Consider the following 24,281-nt stretch of genomic DNA (forward strand, 5'->3'; position numbering starts at 1 on the left):
TTTTGGGGTCAGTTTGGGTGACCTTTTCCCCGTGTCCCCAGGGCTGCATGAACAATGGGATTGATGGTTTGGGGTGTTTGGGGTCAGTTTTAGGGTGACCTTTTCCCGTGTCCCCAGGGCTGCATGAACAACGGGATTGATGTTTTTGGGGTTCTGGGGTCAGTTTTAGGGTGACCTTTTCCCGTCCCCAGGGCTGCATGAACAATGGATTGATGGTTTGGGGTTTTGGGGTCAGTTTTGGGGTCAGTTTTGGGGTGACATGTCCCCGTGTCCCCAGGGCTGCATGAACAATGGGGTTTGTGGTTTGGGTCAGTTTTGGGGTCAGTTTTTGGGGTCAGTTTTGGGGTGACATGTCCCCGTGTCCCCAGGGCTGCATGAACAGCGGGTTTGTGGTATGGGGTCAGTTTTGGGGTCAGTTTTAGGGTGACCTTTTCCCATCCCCAGGGCTGCATGAACAATGGGATTGATGTTTTTGGGGTCAGTTTGGGGTGACAGTTCTCTGTCCCCGTGTCCCCAGGGCTGCATGAACAACGGGGTTGATGTTTTTGGGGTGTTTGGGGTCAGTTTTGGGGTCAGTTTTGGGGTGTTTGGGGTCAGTTTTGGGGTGTTTTGGGGTGACATTTCGCTGTCCCCAGGGCTGCATGAACAACGTCACCTTCGGCTCCCCGCGGGGGGGGTACTACGAGACGGTGGCGGGGGGCGCGGGGGCCGGGCCCGGCTGGGGGGGGCGCAGCGGGGTGCACACGCACATGACCAACACCCGGATCACCGACCCCGAGATCCTCGAGACCAGGTGGGGATTGGGGGATTTGGGGGGTCCTGAGGGGTCTGGGGGGTCCTGAAGGGTCTGGGGGGTTTGGGGGGATCTGGGGGTCCTGGGGTGCACACCCACATGACCAACACCAGGATCACCGACCCCGAGATCCTCGAGACCAGGTGGGGATGGGGGCTTTGGGGGGCTTTGGGGGGTCTGGGGGTCCTGAAGGGTCTGGGGGGTCTGGGGGGTCTGGGGGGGTTTGGGGGTCTGGGGGGTCTGGGGGGTCCTGGGGGTCCTGAGGGGTCTGTGGGGTCTGGGGGGTTTGGGGGTCCTGGGGGTCCCGGGGTGCACACCCACATGACCAACACCAGGATCACCGACCCCGAGATCCCCGAGACCAGGTGGGGCTGGGGGCTTTGGGGGGTCCTGAGGGGTCTGGGGGTCCTGAGGTGTTTGTGGGGTCCCCGGGGTCCTGGGGGGTCTGGGGGGTCTGTGGGGTTTGGGGGTCCCACACGCACATGACCAACACCAGGATCACCGACCCCGAGATCCTCGAGACCAGGTGGGGCTGGGGGCTCGGGGTGGGTCTGGGGGGTCCTGAGGGGTCTGGGGGTGTTTGGGGGTTTTGGGGGATTTGGGGGTCTGGGGGATCTGGGGGGTTTGAGGGTCTCAGGGGGCTTTGGGGGTCCCGAGGGGTTTTTGGGGGTCCTGAGGGGGTCTGGGGGCTTGGGGGTCCCGGGGCTTTGACTTCTGGAGGGGCCTTGGGGGGTTGGGACCCCCTTTCCCCCCCTCCCTGGTACCCGGTGGTGCTGTGGGGGGTCAGGGCAGGTTTGGGGGGTCTCAGGGGGATTTTGGGGTGGTTTTGGGGTGATTTTTGGGTTTTTTAACCCGTTTTCCCCCCTCCCCAGGTACCCGGTGGTGCTGCGGCGCTTCGAGCTGCGGGCGGGCTCGGGGGGCGCGGGCCGGCACCGGGGGGGGGATGGGGTGGTCCGGGAGCTGCAGTTCCGGGCGCCCAGCGAGCTGTCGGTGCTGAGCGAGCGGCGGGCCACGCGGCCCTACGGCATGGCGGGTGAGGGACCCCCAAAAACACCCTAAATCACCCCACAAAACTGCCCCAAACCCCCTGAGCCACGCGGCCCTACGGCATGGCGGGTGAGGGACCCCCCAAAGACCCCCCAAAAACCCCCCCAAATACCCCAAAAACTGCCCCAAACCCCCTGAGCCACGCGGCCCTACGGCATGGCCGGTGAGGGACCCCCAAAAATACCCCAAAATACCCTGAAATCATCCCCAAAAACACCCCAAAGACCCTGAGCCACGCGGCCCTACGGCATGGCCGGTGAGGGACCCCCAAAAATACCCCAAAATACCCTGAAATCATCCCAAAAACCCCCTGAGCCACGCGGCCCTACGGCATGGCGGGTGAGGGACCCCCCAAAGACCCCCCAAAAAACCCCCCCAAATACCCCAAAAACTGCCCCAAACCCCTGAGCCACGCGGCCCTACGGCATGGCCGGTGAGGGACCCCAAAAATACCCCAAAATACCCTGAAATCATCCCCAAAAACACCCCAAAGACCCTGAGCCACGCGGCCCTACGGCATGGCCGGTGAGGGACCCCCAAAAATACCCCAAAAAACCCCAAATACCCCCCAAATACCCCAAAACCAGCCCAAACCCCCTGAGCCACGCAGCCCTACGGTATGGCAGGTGAGAGACCCCAAAAACACCCCAAAACACCCCGAAATCATCCCCAAAAACACCCCAAAGACCCTGAGCCATGTGGCGCTACGGCATGGCCGGTGAGAGACCCCCAAAAAAACCCCAAAATACCCTGAAATCACCCCAAAACCCCCTGAGCCACGTGGCCCTACAGCATGGCGGGTGAGGGACCCCCAAAAACCCCCAAATTCCCCCCAAATCCCCCCAAATCCCCCAAATCCCCATAACCCAGGCCCTATGGAATGGCGGATGAGGGACCCCCAAAAACCCCCAAATCACCCCAAAATCCCCCAAAACCGCCCAATTTCCCCCCAAATCCCCTGGGACCCCTCAGTCTCCCAGACTCCCCCTCAGTTCTCCCCCCAGATTCCCCCCCCGACCCCCTGATCCCCCCGACCCCCCCAAGCCCCCCCCGGGCCCCCCAAGCCCCCCCTGGACCCCCCAATCCCCCCTGACCCCCCCCTCCCCCAGGGGGGCTCCCGGGGGCGCCGGGGCTGAACCTGCTGCTGCGGCGGGACGGGCGCGTGATCAACCTGGGCGGGAAGAGCTCGGTCTGCGTGGAGCCCGGGGTGAGCCAAAAACCCCTGAAATCACCCCAAAAACTGCCCTAAACCTGCCCTAACATCACCCCAAAAACTGCCCCAAAACTGCCCCAAAATCACCCCAAAATCCCCCAAACCGCATCAACCTGGGCGGGAAGAGCTCGGTATGCGTGGAGCCTGGGGTGAGCAAAACTGCCCCAAATCACCCCAAAATCACCCCAAAAACTGCCCTAAACCTGCACAAAAACTGCACAAAAACTGCCCCAAAATCACCCCAAAAACTGCACAAAAACCTGCCCCAAAATCACCCCAAAAACTGCCCCAAAATCACCCCAAAAACTGCCCAAAATTACCCCAAAAACTGCCCCCAAACTGCCCCAAAATCACCCCAAATCACCCCAAAATCAATCTTTCTCTGACCCCCAAATCCCCCTGACCCCAAACGCCCCCAACCCCACCCCCGACCCCAAACCCCCCAGCCCCACAGCTGACCCCACACCCTGACCCCTGACCCCAATCCCCCTCTCTCCCCACACTGACCCCACAACCCATCCCCCCCCAGCCCCACACTGACCCCTCTCTCACTCCACACCCCACACCGACCCCACACTGACCCCAATCCCCCCCCACACTGACCCCAATCCCTCTCACCCCACACTGACCCCAATCCCCCCAGCCCCACACTGACCCCACACTGACCCCAATCCCCCGGCCCCACACTGACCCCAATCCCCCCACACTGACCCCAATCCCTGTCACCCCACACTGACCCCACACTGACCCCAATCCCCCAGCCCCACAGTGACCCCATCCCCCTCTCACCCCACACCGACCCCACACTGACCCCACACCCCACACTGACCCCATCCCCCTCTCACCCCACACTGACCCCAATCCCCCTCTCACCCCACACCCCACACTGACCCCAATCCCTCTCTCTCACCCCACACTGACCCCAATCCCCCCCAGCCCCACACTGACCCCACACTGACCCCACACTGACCCCAATCCCTCTTTCTCCCCCAGGACGTTTTCCGCCTGCTGACCCCGGGCGGGGGCGGTTTCGGCCCCCCCGAGGACGGGGCTGGGGGCGCCCCCCAGGACCCCCCGGACCCCCAGGACCTCTGGCCCCACAGGCCCCACAGAGCCCCCCGGCCCCACAGACCCCACAGACCCCACAGACCCCACAGGCCCCACAGGCCCCACAGACCTTCCTGGAGCGCGGCAGCATCTTCGAGTTCCGGCAGGCGCAGGAGGCCGTGTGACCCCAAAACGGTTATGGGGCACCCCAAAACGGCTATGGGGCGCCCCAAACAGCAGTGTGACCCCAAAACGGTTATGGGGCACCCCAAAACGGCTATGGGGCGCCCCAAAATGGTTATGGGGCACCGCAAACAGCTGTGGGGCACCCCAAACAGCCGTGTGACCCCAAAAGGGTTATGGGGCACCCCAAAACGGCTATGGGGCACCCCAAACAGCAGTGTGACCCCAAAACGGTTATGGGGCACCCCAAAAGGGTTATGGGGCACCCCAAACAGCCGTGTGACCCAAAACGGTTATGGGGCGCCCCAAAAGGGTTATGGGGCACCCCAAACAGCCGTGTGACCCCACAAGGGTTATGGGGCGCCCCAAACGGTTATGGGGCACCCCAAAAGGGTTATGGGGCGCCCCAAACAGCCGTGTGACCCCAAACCTGCTGTGGGGCACCCCAAAACGGTTATGGGGCACCCCAAACAGCCGTGTGACCCCAAACCGGTTATGGGGCACCCCAGAACGGTTATGGGGCACCCCAAAACGGTTATGGGGCGCCCCAAACCCGCTGTGGGGGCACCCCAAAACGGTTATGGGGCACCCCAAACCCGCTGTGGGGCGCCCCAAACAGCTGTGGGGCACCCCAAAACGGTTATGGGGCACCCCAAACAGCCGTGTGACCCCAAAACGGTTATGGGGCACCCCAAAAGGGTTATGGGGCGCCCCAAACAGCCGTGTGACCCCAAACCCGCTATGGAGCACCCCAAAACGGTTATGGGGCACCCCAAACAGCCGTGTGACCCCAAACCTGCTGTGGGGCGCCCCAAAGCTGCTATGGGGCACCCCAAAACCCCACTGTGTAATCCCAAAACAGCTGTGTGACCCCAAAACCACCCGTGTGACCCCAAAAGGGTTATGGGGCACCCCAAAGCTGCTATAGGGCGCCCCAAACAGCCATGTGACCCCAAACTCGCTATGGGGCACCCCAAACAGCTGTGGGGCACCCCAAAGAGCTGTGTGACCCCAAAATGGTTATGGGGCGCCCAAACCTGCTATGGGGCGCCCCAAAACCACCTGTGTGACCCCAAACCCGCTGTGGGGCAGCCCCTGACCCCGCTATGGGGCAGCCCCCAACTCCAGCGATGCCCCCCATGGGGCAGCCCCCCAAAGCTGCTGTGGGGCAGCCCCACATTGATGGATAAGCACAGTCCATGGGGCAGCCCCAAACCCCGCTATGGGGCAGCCCCCGAGCCCGCTATGGGGCAGCCCCAAACCCCGCTATGGGGCAGCCCCAATCCCCGCTATGGGGCAGCCCCTGAGCCAGCTATGGGGCAGCCCCCAGGCCCGCTATGGGGCAGCCCCAAACCCCGCTATGGGGCAGCCCCTGAGCCCGCTATGGGGCAGCCCCAAACCCCGCTATGGGGCAGCCCCCAGGCCCGCTATGGGGCAGCCCCAAACCCCGCTATGGGGCAGCCCCTGAGCCCGCTATGGGGCAGCCCCAAACCCCGCTATGGGGCAGCCCCTGAGCCCGCTATGGGGCAGCCCCCAGGCCCGCTATGGTGCAGCCCTTGAGCCCGCTATGGGGCAGCCCCTGAGCCCTCCATAGGGCAGCCCCCGAGCCCGCTATGGGGCAGCCCCTAAGCCAGCTATGGGGCAGCCCCCGAGCCCGCTATGGGGCAGCCCCTAAGCCAGCTATAGGGCAGCCCCCCATTGATGGATAAGCACAGTCCATAGGGCAGCTCCTGACCCTGCTATGGGGCAGCCCCCGAGCCTGCTATGGGGCAGCCCCTGAGCCCGCTATGGGGCAGCTCCCAAGCCTGCTATGGGGCAGCCCCTGAGCCTGCTATGGGGCAGCCCCCAGGCCCCCAATGGGGCAGCCCACGAGCCTGCTATGGGGCAGCCCACGAGCCCGCTATGGGGCAGCCCTCCCTTTAGATAAGCACAGTCCATAGGGCACCCCCCTAACTCCACTATGGGGCAGCCCCCATCCCCACTATGGGGCAGCCCCCCAACCCCTCTATATGGCAGCCCCCTAACCCTGCTATGGGGCAGCTCCCATCCCTGCTATAGGGTAGTTCCTGACCCTGCTATGGGGCAGCCCCCTCTGGATACGTACAGTCTATAGGGCACCCCCCAGCCCCTCTGTGGGGCAGCACCCCCTTTACATACGCACAATCTATAGGGCAACCCCCTAACTCCACTATGGGGCAGCCCCCCATCCCATCTATGCATCTGCTATGGGGCAGCCCCTCCTCTAGATACGCACAGTCTATAGGTCAGCCCCCTAACTCCACTATGGGGCAGCCCCCATCCCTGCTATGGGGCAGCCCCCCCTCCTCTAGATATGCACAATCCATAGGGCAGCCCCTCACCCAGCTATGGGGCAGCCCCCTGACCCCCTATGGGGCGGCCTCTGTCCCCACTATGGGGCAGCCCATGATCCTGCTATGGGGCAGACCCTCACCCCACTATGGGGCAGCCCCCTGACCCCCTATGGGGCGGCCTCTGTCCCCACTATGGGGCAGCCCCTGACCCCCTATGGGGCAGCCTCTGTCCCCACTATGGGGCAGCCCATGATCCTGCTATGGGGCAGACCCTCACCCCACTATGGGGCAGCCCCCTGACCCCCTATGGGGCGGCCTCTGTCCCCACTATGGGGCAGCCCATGATCCTGCTATGGGGCAGCCCCTCACCCTGCTATGGGGCAGCCCCTCACCCCGCTATGGGGCAGCCCCTCACCCTGCTATGGGGCAGCCCCTCACCCCGCTATGGGGCAGCCCCTCACCCTGCTATGGGGCAGCCCCTCACCCCGCTATGGGGCAGCCCCTCCTCTATATACTCACAGCCTATAGGGCAGCCCCCCCTAGATACGCACAGTCCATAGGGCAGCCCCTCACCCACTCCAGCTATGGGGCAGCCCCAGCTCCAGCTATGCACCCCCTGTGGGGCAGCCCCCTAACCCTGCTATGGGGGAATCCCCCCTAGATACAGTCTATAGGTCGCCCCCCTAACTCCACAATGGGGCAGCCCCCATCCCCGCTATAGGGCAGCCCCCCAACTCCTCTATAGGGCAGCCCCTCACCCTGCTATGGAGCAGCCCCTCACCCTGCTATGGGGCAGCCCCCCAACCCCTCTATAGGGCAGCCCCAATCCCTGCTATGGGGCAGCCCCCTGACCCTGCTATGGGGCAGCCCCTAATCTTGCTATGGGGCAGCCCCCCCACTCCTCTATAGGGCAGACCCTCCCAAACCCTGCTATGGGGCAGTCCCCCCTAGATACGCACAATTCCTGCTATGGGGCAGCCCCCACCCACTTCAGCTATGCACAGTCTATGGGGCAGCCCCCCATTGCTAGATACAGCCTATAGGGCAGCCCCCCAACCCCTCTATGGGGCAGCCCTTCCCAAACCCTGCTATGGGGCAGCCCCCTGACCCCGCTGTGGGGCAGCGCCTCCTCTAGATGCACACAATCCATAGGGCAGTCCCCTAACTCCACTATGGGGCAGCCCCGACCCTGCTATGGGGCAGCCCCTCCTTTAGATTAATACAATCCATAGGGCAGCCCCCTAACTCCACTATGGGGCAGCCCCTCACCCTGCTATGGGGCAGCCCCCCTAGATATGCACAGTCTATAGGGCAGCCCCCTAACTCCACTATGGGGCAGCCCTCATCCCTGCTATGCACCTGCTATGGGGCAGCCCCTGACCCTGTTATGGGGCAGCCCCTCACCCTGCTATAGGGCAGCCCCTCACCCTGCTATGGGGCAGCCCCTCACCCTGCTATAGGGCAGCCCCGCACCCTGCTATAGGGCAGCCCCTCACCCTGCTATGGGGCAGCCCCCTCACCCTGCTATGGGGCAGCCCCGCACCCTGCTATGGGGCAGCCCCCCTAGATACGCACCGTCTATAGGGCAGCCCCCCCCCCCCAGCTCAGCCCCTCCATTGGGGGGGCCCAGCTCCCCCCTTTGGGGGTCTCCCCCCTGTTCCCCCCAGCCTCCAATAAAGCTTTTTGTGCCCCCCAACTCCTGCCTGGTGTCTTGGGGGGGGGACAGGGACCCCCAGGGACCCCCCCAGCCCCACAGAGCCCCCCAGAGCTCTGCCCCACAGATCCGGGGGGGACACTGACCCAGAGACCCCAAATCTGGGAATGGTGGGGAGGGGGATCCCCCCTGTGCCATTGGGGCCGGGCCAGCCCCCCAGAGAGAGGCTGGATCGACACTGGGTGGAGGCCAGATCAATGCTGGATCAGTACTGAATCAATGCTGGATCAATGCTGAATCAATACTGGATCAATGCTGGATCAATGTCGGATCAATGCCGGATCAATGCTGGATCAATGTCGGATCAATGCTGGATCAATGCTGGATCAATGCCAGATCAATACGGGATCAATGCTGGATCAATACTGGACCAGTGCTGGATCAATGTCAGATCAATGCCGGATCAATGCTGGATCAATGCCAGATCAATACAGGATCAATGCTGGATCAATGTCGGATCAGTGCCAGATCAATACAGGATCAATGCTGGATCAATGTCGGATCAATGCTGGATCAATGCTTGATCAATGCCAGATCAATACGGGATCAATGCTGGGTCAATGCCAGATCAATGCTGGATCAATGCCAGATCAATGCTGGATCAATGTCGGATCAATACGGGATCAATGCCGGATCAATGCCAGATCAATGATGGATCAATGCTGGATCAATGTCGGATCAAGGCCGGATCAATACGGGATCAATGATGGATCAATGCTGGATCAATGTCGGATCAATGCCAGATCAATACGGGATCAATGCTGGGTCAATACTGGATCAATGTCGGATCAATACTGGATCACTGCCGGATCAATGCCAGATCAATACCAGATCAACCCTGAGCCAATGCCGGGTCAATGCTGGCTCAATGCTGGATCAATGCCCAATCCAGTGCCGGATCATTGCCCGATCAATGGCGGATCGATGCCGGATCGATGCCGGATCAATGTCCAATCAATGCTGGATCAATGCTGGATCAATGCCAGATCAATACAGGATCAATGCTGGGTCAGTGACAGATCAATGCTGGATCAATGTTGGATCGATGCCCGATCAATGCCGGATCAATGCCGGATCAATGCCGGGTGTTGCAGGAGGATTCGGGCCGGGGGGTTTGGGGTGGAGCTGGAGTGGGACCCCTGGGACCCCATTCCTGATCCCACTCCCCCAATCCCGATTCCTTCCCACTCCCAATCCCCAAGTTCCAATCTGGACTCCCCTGGGGTTATTCCCATTCCCATTCCCATTCCCATTCCCCATTCCCATTTTTCCCATTCCCATTCCCATTCCCATTCCCATTCTCCATTCCCATTCCCATTCCCCATTCCCCATTCCCCATTCCCCATTCCCATTCCCATTCCCATTCCCATTCCCCATTCCCATTCCCATTCCCATTCCCCATCCCCATTCCCATTCCCCATTCCCCATTCCCATTCCCATTCCCCATTCCCATTCCCCATTCCCATTCCCATTCCCATTCCCATTCTCATTCCCCATCCCCATTCCCCATTCCCCATTCCCATTCCCATCCCCATTCCCCATTCCCATTCCCATTCCCCATTCCCATTCCCATTCCCCATTCCCATTCCCCATTCCCCATTCCCATTCCCCATTCCCCATTCCCATTCCCATCCCCATTCCCATTCCCCATTCCCCATTCCCCATCCCCATTCCCATCCCCCATTCCCCATTCCCATTCCCCATTCCCCATTCCCATTCCCATTCCCATTCCCATTCCCATTCCCATCCCCATTCCCATTCCCCATTCCCATTCCCCATTCCCATTCCCATTCCCCATTCCCCATTCCCCATTCCCATTCCCATTCCCATTCCCATTCCCATTCCCATTCCCCATTCCCATTCCCCATTCCCCATCCCCATCCCCATCCCCCATTCCCCATTCCCATTCCCCATTCCCATTCCCATTCCCCATTCCCCATTCCCCATTCCCATTCCCATTCCCATTCCCATTCCCATTCCCCATTCCCATTCCCCATTCCCCATTCCCATTCCCATTCCCATTCCCCATCCCCATTCCCATTCCCCATTCCCATTCCCCATCCCCATTCCCCATTCCCATTCCCTATTCCCATTCCCATTCCCATTCCCATTCCCATTCCCCATTCCCCATCCCCATTCCCATTCCCCATTCCCCATTCCCATTCCCATTCCAATTCCCATTCCCCATTCCCCATTCCCATTCCCATTCCCCATTCCCATTCCCCATTCCCATTCCCATTCCCCATTCCCATCCCCATTCCCATTCCCCATTCCCATTCCCATTCCCATTCCCATTCCCCATTCCCATTCCCCATTCCCATTCCCATTCCCATTCCCCATTCCCATCCCCATTCCCATCCCCCATTCCCCATTCCCATTCCCATTCCCATTCCCCATTCCCCATTCCCCATTCCCATTCCCCATTCCCATTCCCATTCCCATCCCCATTCCCATTCCCATTCCCATTCCCCATTCCCATTCCCCATTCCCCATTCCCCATTCCCCATTCCCATCCCCATTCCCATTCCCATCCCCATTCCCATTCCCATTCCCATTCCCCATTCCCATTCCCCATCCCCATTCCCATTCCCCATTCTCCATTCCCATTCCCATTCCCCATTCCCATTCCCCATTCCCATTCCCCATTCCCATTCCCATTCCCATTCCCATTCCCCATTCCCATTCCCATTATCCCATTCCCATTATCCCATTCCCGTTCCCTGGATGAACAAGTCTCACACCAGAGATTTCCAAAATTCCTTCATGTTTTCCATCCTGACCCCAGAGCCCCGGAGCAAAGCCTGGCTGACCCCAGAGCTGTGCCCAATCAATGCCAGGCTGAGGCTGGATCAATACAGATCAATGCCAGATCAATAGCAGATCAATGCTGGATCAATGCCAGATTAATGCCCAATCTATGCTGGAGCGAGTCCCGATCAATGTCAGATCAATAGCAGATCAATACTGCACCAAAACCAGATCAATGCTGGGTCCATCCTGTACTGATACCAAATCAATGTCAGATCACTACCAGATCAATACTGCACTAAAACAAGATCAGTGTTGGATCCGTCCTGGACTGATACCCAATCAATGTGAGATCAATAGCAGATCAATACTGCCCCGATAGCAGATCAATGTTGGATCCGTCCTGGACTGATACCTGATCAATTCAGATCAATAGCAGACTGATCCTGCCCCGATACCAGATCAATGCTGGATCCATCCTGCACTGATACCCGATCAATGTCAGATCAATAGCAGATCAATCCTGCCCCAATACCAGATCAGTGATGGATCCATCCTGGACTGATACCCGATCAATGTCAGATCAATAGCAGATCAATACTGCACCAAAACCAGATCAATGCTGGATCCGTCCTGTACTGATACCCAATCAATGTCAGATCAATACCAGGCTGATCCTGCCCCAATACCAGATCAATGCTGGATCAATGCCAGATTAATGCCCAATCCATGCTGGAGTGATTCCTGATCAATGTCAGATCAATAGCAGATCAATACTGCACCAAAACCAGATCAATGCTGGGTCCGTCCTGCACTGATACCTGATCAATTCAGATCAATAGCAGATCAATCCTGCCCCAATACCAGATCAATACAGATCAATGCTGGATCAATGCCAGATTAATGCCCAATCTATGCTGGACTGATACCCGATCAATGTCAGATCAATAGCAGATCAATCCTGCCCCAATAGCAGATCAATGCTGGATCCGTCCTGTACTGATACCCAATCAATGTCAGATCAATGTCAGATCAATCCTGCCCCAATAGCAGATCAATGCTGGGTCCATCCTGTACTCATACCCGATCAATACTGCCCCAATACCAGATCAATCCTGCCCCGATAGCAGATCAATGCTCAATCCATCCTGGACTGATACCAAATCAATTCAGATCAATACCAGGCTGATCCTGCCCCAATACCAGATCAATGCTGGATCCGTCCTGCACTGATTCCCGATCAATGTCAGATCAATACTGCCCCGATAGCAGATCAATGCTCAATCCATCCTGGACTGATACCAAATCAATTCAGATCAATAGGAGGCTGATCCTGCCCCAATACCAGATCAATGCTGGATCAATACAGGATCAATACTGCACCAATACTGGATCAATATTGCACCGATCCTGCCCCTGCAGTGACCAGAGCTGTGTCCAGTGCTGTGTCCAAAGCACTGACCACTGCTGTGTCCAGTGCTGTGTCCATTGCTGTGTCCAGTGCTGTGGTCACACTGGGGTCACCCTGGGGTCAGAGCAGTGACCACTGCTGTGTCCAGTGCTGTGTCCAGAGCCGTGGTCACACCATGGTCACTCTGGGGTCAGTGCAGTGACCAGTGCTGTGTCCAGAGCTGTGTCCAGTGCCGTGGTCACACCATGGTCACCCTGGGGTCAGTGCAGTGACCACTGCTGTGTCCAGTGCCGTGGTCACACCATGGTCACCCTGGGGTCAGTGCAGTGACCACTGCTGTGTCCAGAGCCATGGTCCCACTGGGGTCACCCTGGGGTCAGAGTAGTGACCAGTGCTGTGTCCAGTGCTGTGTCCAAAGCACTGACCACTGCTGTGTCCAGTGCCATGGTCCCACTGGGGTCACCCTGGGGTCAGTGCAGTGACCAGAGCTGTGTCCAGCGCTGTGTCCGGAGCCATGGTCACACTGGGGTCACCCTGGGGTCAGAGCAGTGACCACTGCTGTGTCCAGAGCCATGGTCCCACTGGGGTCACCCTGGGGTCAGAGCAGTGACCGGTGCTGTGTCCAGTGTTGCATCCAGGGCTGTGGTCACACCAGGGTCACACCAGGGTCATGGCAGTGACCACTGCTGTGTCCAGTGCTGTGTCCAGTGCTGTGATCGCGCTGGGGTCATGCTGGGGTCGGAGCTGTGACCGGTGCTGTGGCCGGTGCAGTGTCCAGCCCCGTGTCCAGTCCAGTGTCCAGCCCCGTGTCCAGCCCCGTGCCCAGAATGTGGCCACTCTCATGTTTGAGCTGTGTCCAGCCCCGTGTCCAGCCCCGTGTCCAGCCCCATGTCCAGCCCCGTGTCCATCCCCATGTCCAGCCCAGTGTCCAGCCCCATGTCCAGCCCCGTGTCCAGCCCTGTGTCCAGCCCCATGTCCAGCCCCATGTCCAGCCCTGTGTCCAGCCCCATGTCCAGCCCTGTGTCCAGCCCCATGTCCAGCCCCGTGTCCATCCCCATGTCCAGCCCAGTGTCCAGCCCCATGTCCAGCCCCGTGTCCAGCCCTGTGTCCAGCCCCATGTCCAGCCCCATGTCCAGCCCTGTGTCCAGCCCCATGTCCAGCCCTGTGTCCAGCCCCATGTCCAGCCCCGTGTCCAGCCCTGTGTCCAGCCCCATGTCCAGCCCCATGTCCAGCCCCGTGTCCAGCCCTGTGTCCAGCCCCGTGTCCAGCCCCATGTCCAGCCCCTGTCCAGCCCCATGTCCAGCCCTGTGTCCAGCCCCATGTCCAGCCCCGTGTCCCGCCCGTGTCCATCCCAGTGTCCATCCCCATGTCCAGCCCCATGTCCAGCTCTGTTCCAGCCCAGTGTCCAGCCCGGTGTCCAGCCCCATGTCCAGCCCGGTGTCCAGTCCCGTGTCCAGCCCCGTGTCCAGCCCTGTGTCCATCCCCATGTCCAGCCTGGTGTCCATCCCCATGTCCAGCCCCATGTCCAGCCCGTGTCCAGCCCCTGTCCAGCGCCGTGTCCAGAGTGCAGGTCCGAGCTGTGTCCAGCCCCGTGTCCAGCCCCATGTCCAGCCCCATGTCCAGCCCGGTGTCCAGCCCGGTGTCCAGCCCCGTGTCCAGCCCGTGTCCAGCCCAGTGACCAGCCCCAAGTCCAGCCTGGTGACCAGCCCTCTGTCCAGCCCCGTGTCCAGCCCCATGTCCAGCCCAGTGTCCAGTTCCGTGTCCAGCCCCATGTCCAGCCCAGTGTCCAGCCCCGTGTCCAGCCCCATGTCCAACCCCTGTCCAGTTCCATGTCCAGCCCCATGTCCAGCCCAGTGTCCAGCCCGGTGTCCAGCCCGGTGTCCAGCCCCTGTCCAGCGCCGTGTCCGTGCGGGGTCAGAGGTCAGCGGGCCCCAGGCGCAGCCGCAGGGCCACGGGCAGGTGGTCAGTCAGGGTGGCCAGCTGGGTGATGACCGAGTACCCGGTGACCTCCTGTGGGGACAGCGGGGTCAGGGCGGGGTCACGGGGACACCAGGGGACACTGGGGTCACTGGGGTCACTGGGGGGTCACTGGGGTCACTGGGGTCACTGGGGTTCTCAGTGGTCACTCACAGTAGCCAGCCAGGGTCACTGGGGGGGTCACTGAGGGGTCCTAGGGGGTCACTGAGGGGTCACTGGAGGTGTCAGTGGTCACTCACAGTGGTCAGCATGGGGTCCCAGTGGTCACTGGGGTCACTGGAGGTGTCAGTGGTCACTCACAGTGGTCAGCATGGGGTCCCAGTGGTCACTGGGGTCACTGGAGGTGTCAGTGGTCACTCCCAGTGGTCAGCATGGGGTCCCAGTGGTCACTGGGGTCACTGGAGGTGCCAGTGGTCACTCACAGTGGTCAGCATGAGGTCCCAGTGGTCACTGGGGTCACTGGAGGTCCCAGTGGTCACTGGGGGAGTCCCTGAGGGGTCCCTGGGGTTCCCAGTGGTCACTCATGGTGGCCAGCGCAGGGTTCAGGGGGGGTCACTGAGGGGTCCCTGGGGTCCCAGCGGTCACTCATGGTGGCCAGCATGGGGTCGCAGGGGTCACTGGGGTCGCAGGGGTCATTGGAGGGGGGTCACTGAGGGGTCACTGAGGAGTCCCTGGGATTTCCAGTGGTCACTCACAGTGGTCAGCACGGGGTCCCAGGGGTCACTGGGGTCACAGGGGTCACTATGGGGGACCTGGGGGGGTCACTGAGGGGTCACTGAGGAGTCCCAGTGGTCACTCACAGTGGCCAGTGCGGGATCCCAGGGGTCACTGGGGGGGTACCGGGGGGGTCTCTGGGGGGGTCCCTGGGGTCCCAGCGGTCACTCACAGTGGTCAGCGCAGGGTCACAGGGGTCACTATGGGGTACCGGGGGGTCTCTGGGGGGTCACTCACAGTGGTCAGCACGGGGTCAGGGGTCACTGAGGGGTCCCAGCGGTCACTCACAGTGGTCAGCGCGGGGTCAGGGGTCACTGGGGGGTCCCAGCGGTCACTCACAGTGGTCAGTGCAGGGTCAGGGGTCACTGGGGGGTCCCAGCGGTCACTCACAGTGGTCAGCGTGGGGTCAGGGGTCACTGGGGGGTCACTGGGGGGTCCCAGCGGTCACTCACAGTGGTCAGTGCAGGGTCAGGGGTCACTGAGGGATCACTGGGGGGTCACTCACAGTGGTCAGCGTGGGGTCCCAGGGGTCAGGGGTCACAGGGGTCACTGGGGGGTCCCAGCGGTCACTCACAGTGGTCAGCGCGGGCTCCCGCCGCAGCAGCGCTCTGTCCACTCTCCGGCCCTGCCACGGCCGCGGGGCCAGCGGGTCCAGGGCCCCGCAGGACAGGATGGGACCCGCCAGGAACTGCTCCCGTCCCCACGGCTGGGACAGCGTCCTGAGGGGACATGGGGACATGGGGACATTGACAGGGACATGGGGACATGGGGACAGAGTGACAGAGTGACAGGGACACGGGGACATGGGGACATGGGGACAGGGACACGGGGACATGGGGACACAGCGGGTCCAGGGCCCCACAGGACAGGATGGGACCCGCCAGGAACTGCTCCCGTCCCCACGGCTGGGACAGCGTCCTGAGGGGACACGGGGACATGGGGACATGGGGACAGAGTGACAGGGACACGGGGACAGTGGGGACATGGGGACAGAGTGACAGGGACACGGGGACAGTGGGGACATGGGGACAGAGTGACAGGGACACGGGGACAGAGTGACAGTGACAGGGACATGGGGACAGGGGCATGGGGAGACAGTGGGACATGGGGACAGAGTGGGACAGGGACACGGGGACTGGGGACAGAGTGGGACAGAGTGGGACAGAGTGACACAGGGACATGGGGACAGAGCGGGACAGAGTGACAGGGGACACGGGGACATGGGGACACAGGGACAGGGACATGGGGACATGGGGACACAGGGACAGAGTGACAGAGTGACAGGGACATGGGGACATGGGGACAGGGACATGGGGACACGGGGACACGGGGACAGTGGGGACACGGGGACATGGGGACACAAGTACAGAGTGACAGGGGCATGGGGACAGAGTGACAGGGACAGGGGGACACAGGGACAGTGACAGGGACATGGGGACTGGGGACAGGGATATGGGGACATGGGGACAGTGGGACATGGGGACATGGGGACACAGGGAGAGAGTGACAGGGACACGGGGACTGGGGACAGGGACATGGGGACATGGGGACAGAGTGACAGGGTCATGGGGACATGGGGACAGTGGGACATGGGGACATGGGGACATGGGGACACGGGGACAGAGTGGGACAGAGTGACACAGGGACATGGGGACGCAGCCGGACAGAGTGACAGGGGACACGGGGACCCGCGGACATGGGGACGCAGTGGGACACGGGGACAGAGTGGGACAGAGTGACAGGGGACATGGGGACACAGGGACAGGGACATGGACACGGGGACAAGGGACACAGCAGGACAGAGTGACAGGGGACACGGGGACACGGGGATGTGAAGGCACGGGGACACGATTACACAGGGACATGGTGGCAGAGGGGACACTGTGACACGGGCATGGAGGACCCTCCCTCCTGTGTCCCCCCGTGTCCCCAATGTCCCCAATGTCCCCATTGTCACCTCCTCATCTCCTCGGGGGTGGACACGGGCTCCTCGTAGATCTTGAGGCAGTTGAGCAGCGTCCCTGGGGACAGGAGGGGACATCAGGGGACAGAGGGGACAGAGACATGGGCGGGACCCCAGACATGGGGAGGGGACAGGGAGGGGACAGGAAGGGACAGGAGGGGACAGGGAGGGGACAGAGAGAGGACAGGAAGGGACAGAGAGGGGACAGGAGGGGAGGGGGACAGGAGGGGACATCAGGGGACAGGGAGGGGACAGAGACATGTGCGGGACCCCGGACACGGGGAGGGGACAGGAGGGGACAGGGAGGGGACAGGGACATGAGCGGGACCCCGGACACGGGGAGGGGACAGTTGGGGCTCCAGGGGGTGACACTGGGGTCCCTGTGGAGGTGACAGTGGGGTCTCTGGGGGGTGGAAGTGGCGTCCCCGGGGAGGTGACAGCGGTGTCCCCAGGCAGGGGTGCCCCTGGGGTCCCCGGGGAGGTGACAGCGGTGTCCCCAGGCAGGGGTGCCCCTGGGGTCCCCAGGGAGGTGACAGCGGTGTCCCCAGGCAGGAGTGCCCCTGGGGTCCCCGGGGAGGTGACAGCGGTGTCCCCACCGATGGCCCAGGGCTGGTCCTGGCCCGGGTCGCGGCAGGCGGGGTCCCAGAACTCCCGGAACAGGGCGTGGTGCTGGTTCTGGCTGTCACCTGCCGGGGACACGCCGCTGCTGTCACCCCCCCATGTCCCCCCGGGTCCCCCCTGTGCTTCCACGTCCCCCCGATGTCCCCCTGCCCCGTGTCCCCCTCTGTCCCCCACCCATGACCCCCCCATGTCCCTCCCGTCCACCATGTCCCCCAATGTCCCTCCGTGTGTCCCCCACTCATGAGCCACCTGTCCCCCATCCTGTCCCTCCGTGCCTCCCCCGTGTCCCCCACCCTGCTCCTCAGTCCCCTGCCTGTGTCCCCACAGTGTCCCCTCCACATCCCCCCATGTCCCTCTGTCCCCATCCCATGTCCCCCTGTGTCCCCTGTCCCCCTCCTGTGTCCCACACCTCTGCCCACCGTATCCCCCCATGTCCCTCTGTCCCCTGCCTGTGTCCCCACAGTGTCCCCTCCACATCCCCCCATGTCCCTCTGTCCCTTTGTGTCCCCCTCCTGTGTCCCCCATTTCCCCTGTCCCCATCCCATGTCCCCCGTGTCCCACACCTCTGCCCCAATGTGTCCCTCCATGTCCCTCTGTCCCCATCCCATGTCCCCCTGTGTCCCCTGTGCCCCTCCTGTGTCCCCCTGTGTCCCACACCTCTGCCCACCATGTCCCCCCGTGTCCCTCTGTCCCCCCTCCCATGTCCCCCCATGTCCCCTGTCCCCCTCCCGTGTCCCCCTGTGTCCCGTGTCCCTGTCCCCCGTGTCCCCCTCCCGTGTCCCCTGTCCCCTCTGTCCCCCATGTCCCCCCATGTCCCCTGTCCCCCGTGTCCCCCCGTGTCCCCCCATGTCCCCCTCCCGTGTCCCCCCGTGTCCCCTGTGTCCCGTGTCCCCCTCCCGTGTCCCCTGTGCCCCGTGTCCCCCGTGTCCCCTGTCCCCTCTGTCCCCCTCCCGTGTCCCCCCGTGTCCCCCCGTGTCCCCCTCCCGTGTCCCCTGTCCCCCGTGTCCCCTCTGTCCCCCGTGTCCCCCTCCCGTGTCCCTGTCCCCCGTGTACCCCTGTGTCCCCTGTCCCCCGTGTCCCCTGTCCCCCGTGTCCCCCTCCCGTGTCCCCTGTCCCCCGTGTCCCCCGTGTCCCCCGTGTCTCCTGTCCCCCTCCCGTGTCCCCCCATATCCCCCCATGTCCTCTGTCCCCCTCCTGTGTCCGCCCGTGTCCCCCCGTGTCCCCTGTCCCCACCACGTCCCACACCTCTGCTGCCCCATGTCCGCCCGTGTCCTCCTCCTGTGTCCCCTGTGTCCCCCCTGTCCCCCGTGTCCCCTGTCCCCTGTGTCCCCTCCCGTGTCCCCCATGTCCCCCCGTGTCCCCCTCCCGTGTCCCTGTCCCCCGTGTCCCCCGTGTCCCCTGTGTCCCGTGTCCCCCGTGTCCCTGTCCCCCGTGTCCCCCTCCCCTGTCCCCCGTGTCCCTGTCCCCACCCCGGGAGCAGTTGTCGAAGTTGAGGTCCCCGCAGAGGACATCGAAGGCCACCAGGTCCCCAGGGCGGTGCTGGTCCCGCCGGAACTCCCGGAGCCACCGGAGCGCCAGGGACAGCTGCTGGTCACGGATGGTGGCATCGGCTGGGACAGACAGAGGGACAGACAGAGGGACAGACACAGGGACAGCTGCTGGTCACGGATGGTGGCATCGGCTGGGACAGACAGAGGGACAGGGACAGACAGAGGGACATGGGGACATGGACAGACACAGGGACAGCTGCTGGTCACGGATGGTGGCATCGGCTGGGACAGACAGAGGGACAGGGACAGACAGAGGGACAGGGACAGCTGCTGGTCACGGATGGTGGCATCGGCTGGGACAGACAGAGGGACAGGGACAGACAGAGGGACATGGGGACAGGGACAGACACAGGGACAGCTGCTGGTCACGGATGGTGGCATCGGCTGGGACAGGGACAGGGACATGGGGACATGGACAGACACAGGGACAGAGACAGGGACAGCTGCTGGTCACGGATGGTGGCATCGGCTGGGACAGACAGAGGGACAGACAGAGGGACAGGGACAGAGACAGGGACAGCTGCTGGTCACGGATGGTGGCATCGGCTGGGACAGACAGAGGGACAGGGACAGACAGAGGGACAGCTGCTGGTCACGGATGGTGGCATCGGCTGGGACAGACAGAGGGACAGGGACAGACAGAGGGACAGCTGCTGGTCACGGATGGTGGCATCGGCTGGGACAGACAGAGGGACAGACACAGGGACATGGGGACAGGGACAGACAGAGGGACAGCTGCTGGTCACGGATGGTGGCATCGGCTGGGACAGACAGAGGGACAGGGACAGACAGAGGGACAGCTGCTGGTCACGGATGGTGGCATCGGCTGGGACAGACAGAGGGACATGGGGACATGGACAGACACAGGGACATGGACAGACACAGGGACAGACAGGGGGACAGGGACAGAGACAGGGACAGCTGCTGGTCACGGATGGTGGCATCGGCTGGGACAGGGACATGGGGACATGGGGACATGGACAGACACAGGGACACGGACAGACACAGGGACAGGGACAGGGAAAGCTGCTGGTCACGGATGGTGGCATCAGCTGGGACAGACAGAGGGACAGGGACAGACAGAGGGACAGACAGAGGGACAGCTGCTGGTCACGGATGGTGGCATCGGCTGGGACAGACAGAGGGACATGGGGACATGGACAGACACAGGGACACGGACAGACACAGGGACAGACACAGGGACAGCTGCTGGTCACGGATGGTGGCATCGGCTGGGACAGACAGAGGGACAGAGGGACATGGGGACATGGACAGACACAGGGACAGCTGCTGGTCACGGATGGTGGCATCGGCTGGGACAGGGACAGGGACAGAGACAGGGACAGACACAGGAACATGGACATGGAGACATGGGGACAAGGGCAGACACAGGGACAGGGACATGGGGACATGGACCTGTACAGACACAGGGACAGGGACATGGGGACGTGGGGACACAGGGACAGGGACACACAGACACAGTGGGACCCAGAGTCACAGACACACACATGGACAGATGGACACACGTGGACACAGACACCTGGACACAGCTGGACAGCACCACACGGACCCAACACCCAAAGGCCCCCAGTGCCCCCCCCAGTGTCACCCCCCCAGTGTCACCCCCCCCCAGTGTCCCCCCCCAGTGTCACCCCCCCAGTGCCCCCCCCAGTGTCCTCCCCCAGTGTCCCCCCCCAGTGTCACCCCCCCAGTGCCCCCCCCAGTGTCCTCCCCCAGTGTCCCCCCCCAGTGTCCCCCCCCCGTGTCACCCCCCAGTGTCACCCCCAGTGTCCCCCCACGCTGTCACCGTGTCCCCACTCACGTGCGGGCGCCTGCAGGTGGGTGCAGCCCAGGTACCCCACGACGCGCCGGCCTCGACTCGTCCCCAACAGCACCTGGGGGCGGACACCAGCCATGTGTCACCTCAGCCACGTGTCACCCCCTGCACTCCTCAGGTGCCCCTCAAGCGTCCCCTCAGGTGTCCCCTCAGGTGTCCCCTCAGGCGTCCCCTCACATGTCGCCCCCCTGCACCCCTCAGGCGTCCCCTCAGGTGTCCCCCCGCTGCACTCCTGAGGTGTCCCCTCAGGTGTCCCCCCCTCTGCACCCCTCAGGCGTCCCCTCAGGTGTCCCTCAGGCGTCCCCTCAGGTGTCCCCTCAGGTGTCCCCCCCTGCACCCCTCAGGCGTCCCCTCAGGTGTCCCCTCACCTGTGTCCCTCAGGTGTCCCCTCAGACGTCCCCCCCCTGCACCTCTCAGGTGTCCCTCAGGCATCCCCTCAGGTGTCCCCTCACCTGTATCCCTCAGTTGTCCCCTCAGGTGTCCCCTCAGGTGTCCCTCAGGTGTCCCCCCCTGCACCCCTCAGGTGTCCCCTCAGGTGTCCCCTCAGGTGTCCCCTCTGCACCCCTCAGGTGTCCCCCCCCTGCACTCCTCAGGCATCCCCTCAGGCATCCCCTCAGGCATCCCCTCAGGTGTCCCCTCAGGTGTCCCTCAGGTGTCCCCCCCTGCACTCCTCAGGCATCCCCTCAGGTGTCCCCTCACCTGTGTCCCTCAGGTGTCCCTCACCTGTGTCCCTCAGGCATCCCCTCAGGTGTCCCCTCAGGTGTCCCCCCCTGCACCCCTCAGGCGTCCCCTCAGGCGTCCCCTCAGGTGTCCCTCACGTGTCCCCTCACGTGTCCCCCCCCTGCACCCCTCAGGTGTCCCTCAGGCGTCCCCTCAGGTGTCCCTCACCTGTGTCCCTCAGGTGTCCCCTCAGGTGTCCCTCACGTGTCCCCCCCCTGCACCCCTCAGGTGTCCCCTCAGGCGTCCCCTCAGGCGTCCCCTCTGCACCCCTCAGGTGTCCCTCACCTGTGCCCCTCAGGCGTCCCCTCACCTGTATCCCTCAGGCCTCCCCTCAGGCGTCCCCTCAGGTGTCCCCTCAGGTGTCCCCTCACCTGTGTCCCTCAGGCGTCCCCTCAGGTGTCCCCTCAGGTGTCCCCCCCCTGCACCCCTCAGGTGTCCCCCCCCGCACCCCTCAGGTGTCCCTCACCTGCACCCCTCAGGTGCCCCTCACCTGTGCCACCAGCAGCCCCTTGTTGGCCAGCGCGTCCTCGCGGGCGGCGATGGGGAAGGGGTGGAAGCGGGCGGCCAGGGGCGGGAAGCGGCTGCCGAGGAGCAGCCCGCTGCCCAGGGCGCGCAGCCGCCCGCCGCGCAGCCCCGCCGGGCCCACGCCCCACAGCAGGTGCGGGAAGCGCCGGCCCAGCCGCCGCCGCAGGGCGCGGGCCGCCGCCCCGTCGAACACCTCCTGCAGGCACAGGAAGTCCGTGTCCGGCGGGACGCGCGCCGTCAGCACCGGCGGCAGCGGGTCGGCCAGCGGGATCGGCCGCTCCGGCCCCGCGCCGGACGCCGGGCACGGAGCGGCTCCCGGGGGTGGGTTGGTCATCGGCAGCGCCGGCGTTGGCTCCGAGTCAACGGTTGGGCAAGGGTTGGTCATCGGTGTTGGGTTGGTCATGGGTGTTGAGTTGGTCATTGGAGTTGGGTTGGCCATCGGCGTTGGGTTGGTCATCCACGCTGAGTCGGTCATTGGAGTTGGGTTGGTCATCGGTGTTGGGTTGTCCATCCACGTTGAGTCGGTCATTGGAGTTGGGTTGGCCATCAGTGTTGAGTTGGTCATTAGAGTTGGGTTGGCCATCGGTGTTGGGTTGGTCATCGGTGTTGGGTTGGCCATCGGTGTTGAGTTGGCCATTGGTGTGGAGTTGGCCATCAGTGTTGGGTTGGTCATTGCAGTTGGGTCGGCCATCAGTGTTGAGTTGGCCATCCATGTTGAGTTGGTCATTGGAGTTGAGTTGGCCATCAGTGTTGAGTTGGCCATTGGTGTGGAGTTGGCCATCCATGTTGAGTTGGTCATTGGTGTTGGGTTGTTCATCCATGTTGAGTTGCCCATTGGTGTTGAGTTGACTATCGGCGTTGTGTTGGCCATCCACGTTGAGTTGCCCATCGGTGTTGAGTCACCCATCGGTGTTGAGTTGCCCATTGGCGTTAGGCTGGCCATCGGCACCTCCGGCCACACCACCGTGCCGTCCCCCGCCGCCCCGGCCCCCCTCCACGCGTCCCCCCCGGAATCCCCGCCCGGTCGCCCCCTCTCCGTGGTGCCCCCGTATCCCCGGCCCGGCCGCGGCTCCAGCAGCCCGCGCCGCTGTCCGGAAGGTTCCGCGGGCGCTGCGGCCGCCAGCAGCCGGCCGATGTCGTCCGCCCGTTGCCGCGTGTGGCCCAGGTTGCTGAAGCGCGCCAGCCCGCCGGGCAGCAGGCACACGTTGGCCGTCAGGAAGGTGAAGCCGCGCGCTCGCCGCGGGTCCCAGGGCTCGGCGGCGGCCGCGGTGGCCGAGCGCTGGTGGACGAAGGGCCGGCGCTTGGCCTGGGCCGGCAGCCAGAGCAGCAGCCCCAGCAGCGCCGGCGGCAGCGCCAGAACCAGCACCAGCACCAGCACCGGCGCCGCCAGGGCCCGGGCCCCCACGGCCAGGCAGCGCCCGGCCCGGTGCCGCCGCCAGCGCGCCCGCTGCGCCGTGGTGGGCCGCAGCGCCAGCAGCCGGTCCGCCGCCCAGCAGCCGGGGGCCAGCAGCGCCTCGGCCACCGCGGCCACCGCCGCCACCGTCCGGCTGGGGAACGGCGCGTCCGGCAGCGGGCACGGGGGCGGCCACGGCATCGGGGCGTCCTGGGAGTGCCCCCGGGTCGGTTCGGAGGCTCGGGAGCAGCGGGGGCAACCTGCGGGAGGAGGTCCCGGTGAGGGGGAGGGTCCCCGGGCACGTCCGGGTCACCGGGTGGAGCGGGACCCTCCGCGACCCGCGCGCCACCGTGGGAAAACCGGGCGTGCCCCCTCCCCCCCTCCCACGGGAGTCCCGGTCAGCGTGGGAAACTCCCGTGGCCGGAGGGAGACCCCTCCCCAGCCCGGCCGCCACCGTGGGAACCTCCCCGGACACCCCCCACGTCCGGTCCCCGTGGGAAAATCACGGGGCCG

The 24,281-nt window shown here is 63.5% G+C and overlaps 1 protein-coding gene across 1 annotated transcript in view; it reads left to right on the plus strand.

Annotated features, from left to right (window-relative positions):
- OPLAH (5-oxoprolinase, ATP-hydrolysing) overlaps nucleotides 1–8,283 on the plus strand; it is a 55,476-nt gene extending 47,193 nt beyond the window's left edge. Inside the window, exons 23-27 of the mRNA XM_084214497.1 lie at nucleotides 636–793; nucleotides 1,666–1,826; nucleotides 2,950–3,047; nucleotides 4,047–4,295; nucleotides 4,635–8,283. Coding sequence (XP_084070623.1) covers nucleotides 636–793; nucleotides 1,666–1,826; nucleotides 2,950–3,047; nucleotides 4,047–4,295; nucleotides 4,635–5,153 — 1,185 coding nt within the window. The 3' untranslated portion in view covers nucleotides 5,154–8,283. The remainder of the gene's footprint in view (nucleotides 1–635; nucleotides 794–1,665; nucleotides 1,827–2,949; nucleotides 3,048–4,046; nucleotides 4,296–4,634) is intronic.
- The last annotated feature ends 15,998 nt before the right edge of the window (nucleotides 8,284–24,281 follow it).

The sequence above is a fragment of the Fringilla coelebs genome (genome assembly GCF_963513975.1).
Source record: "Fringilla coelebs genome assembly, chromosome: 1".
NCBI classification, from domain to species: domain Eukaryota; kingdom Metazoa; phylum Chordata; class Aves; order Passeriformes; family Fringillidae; genus Fringilla; species Fringilla coelebs.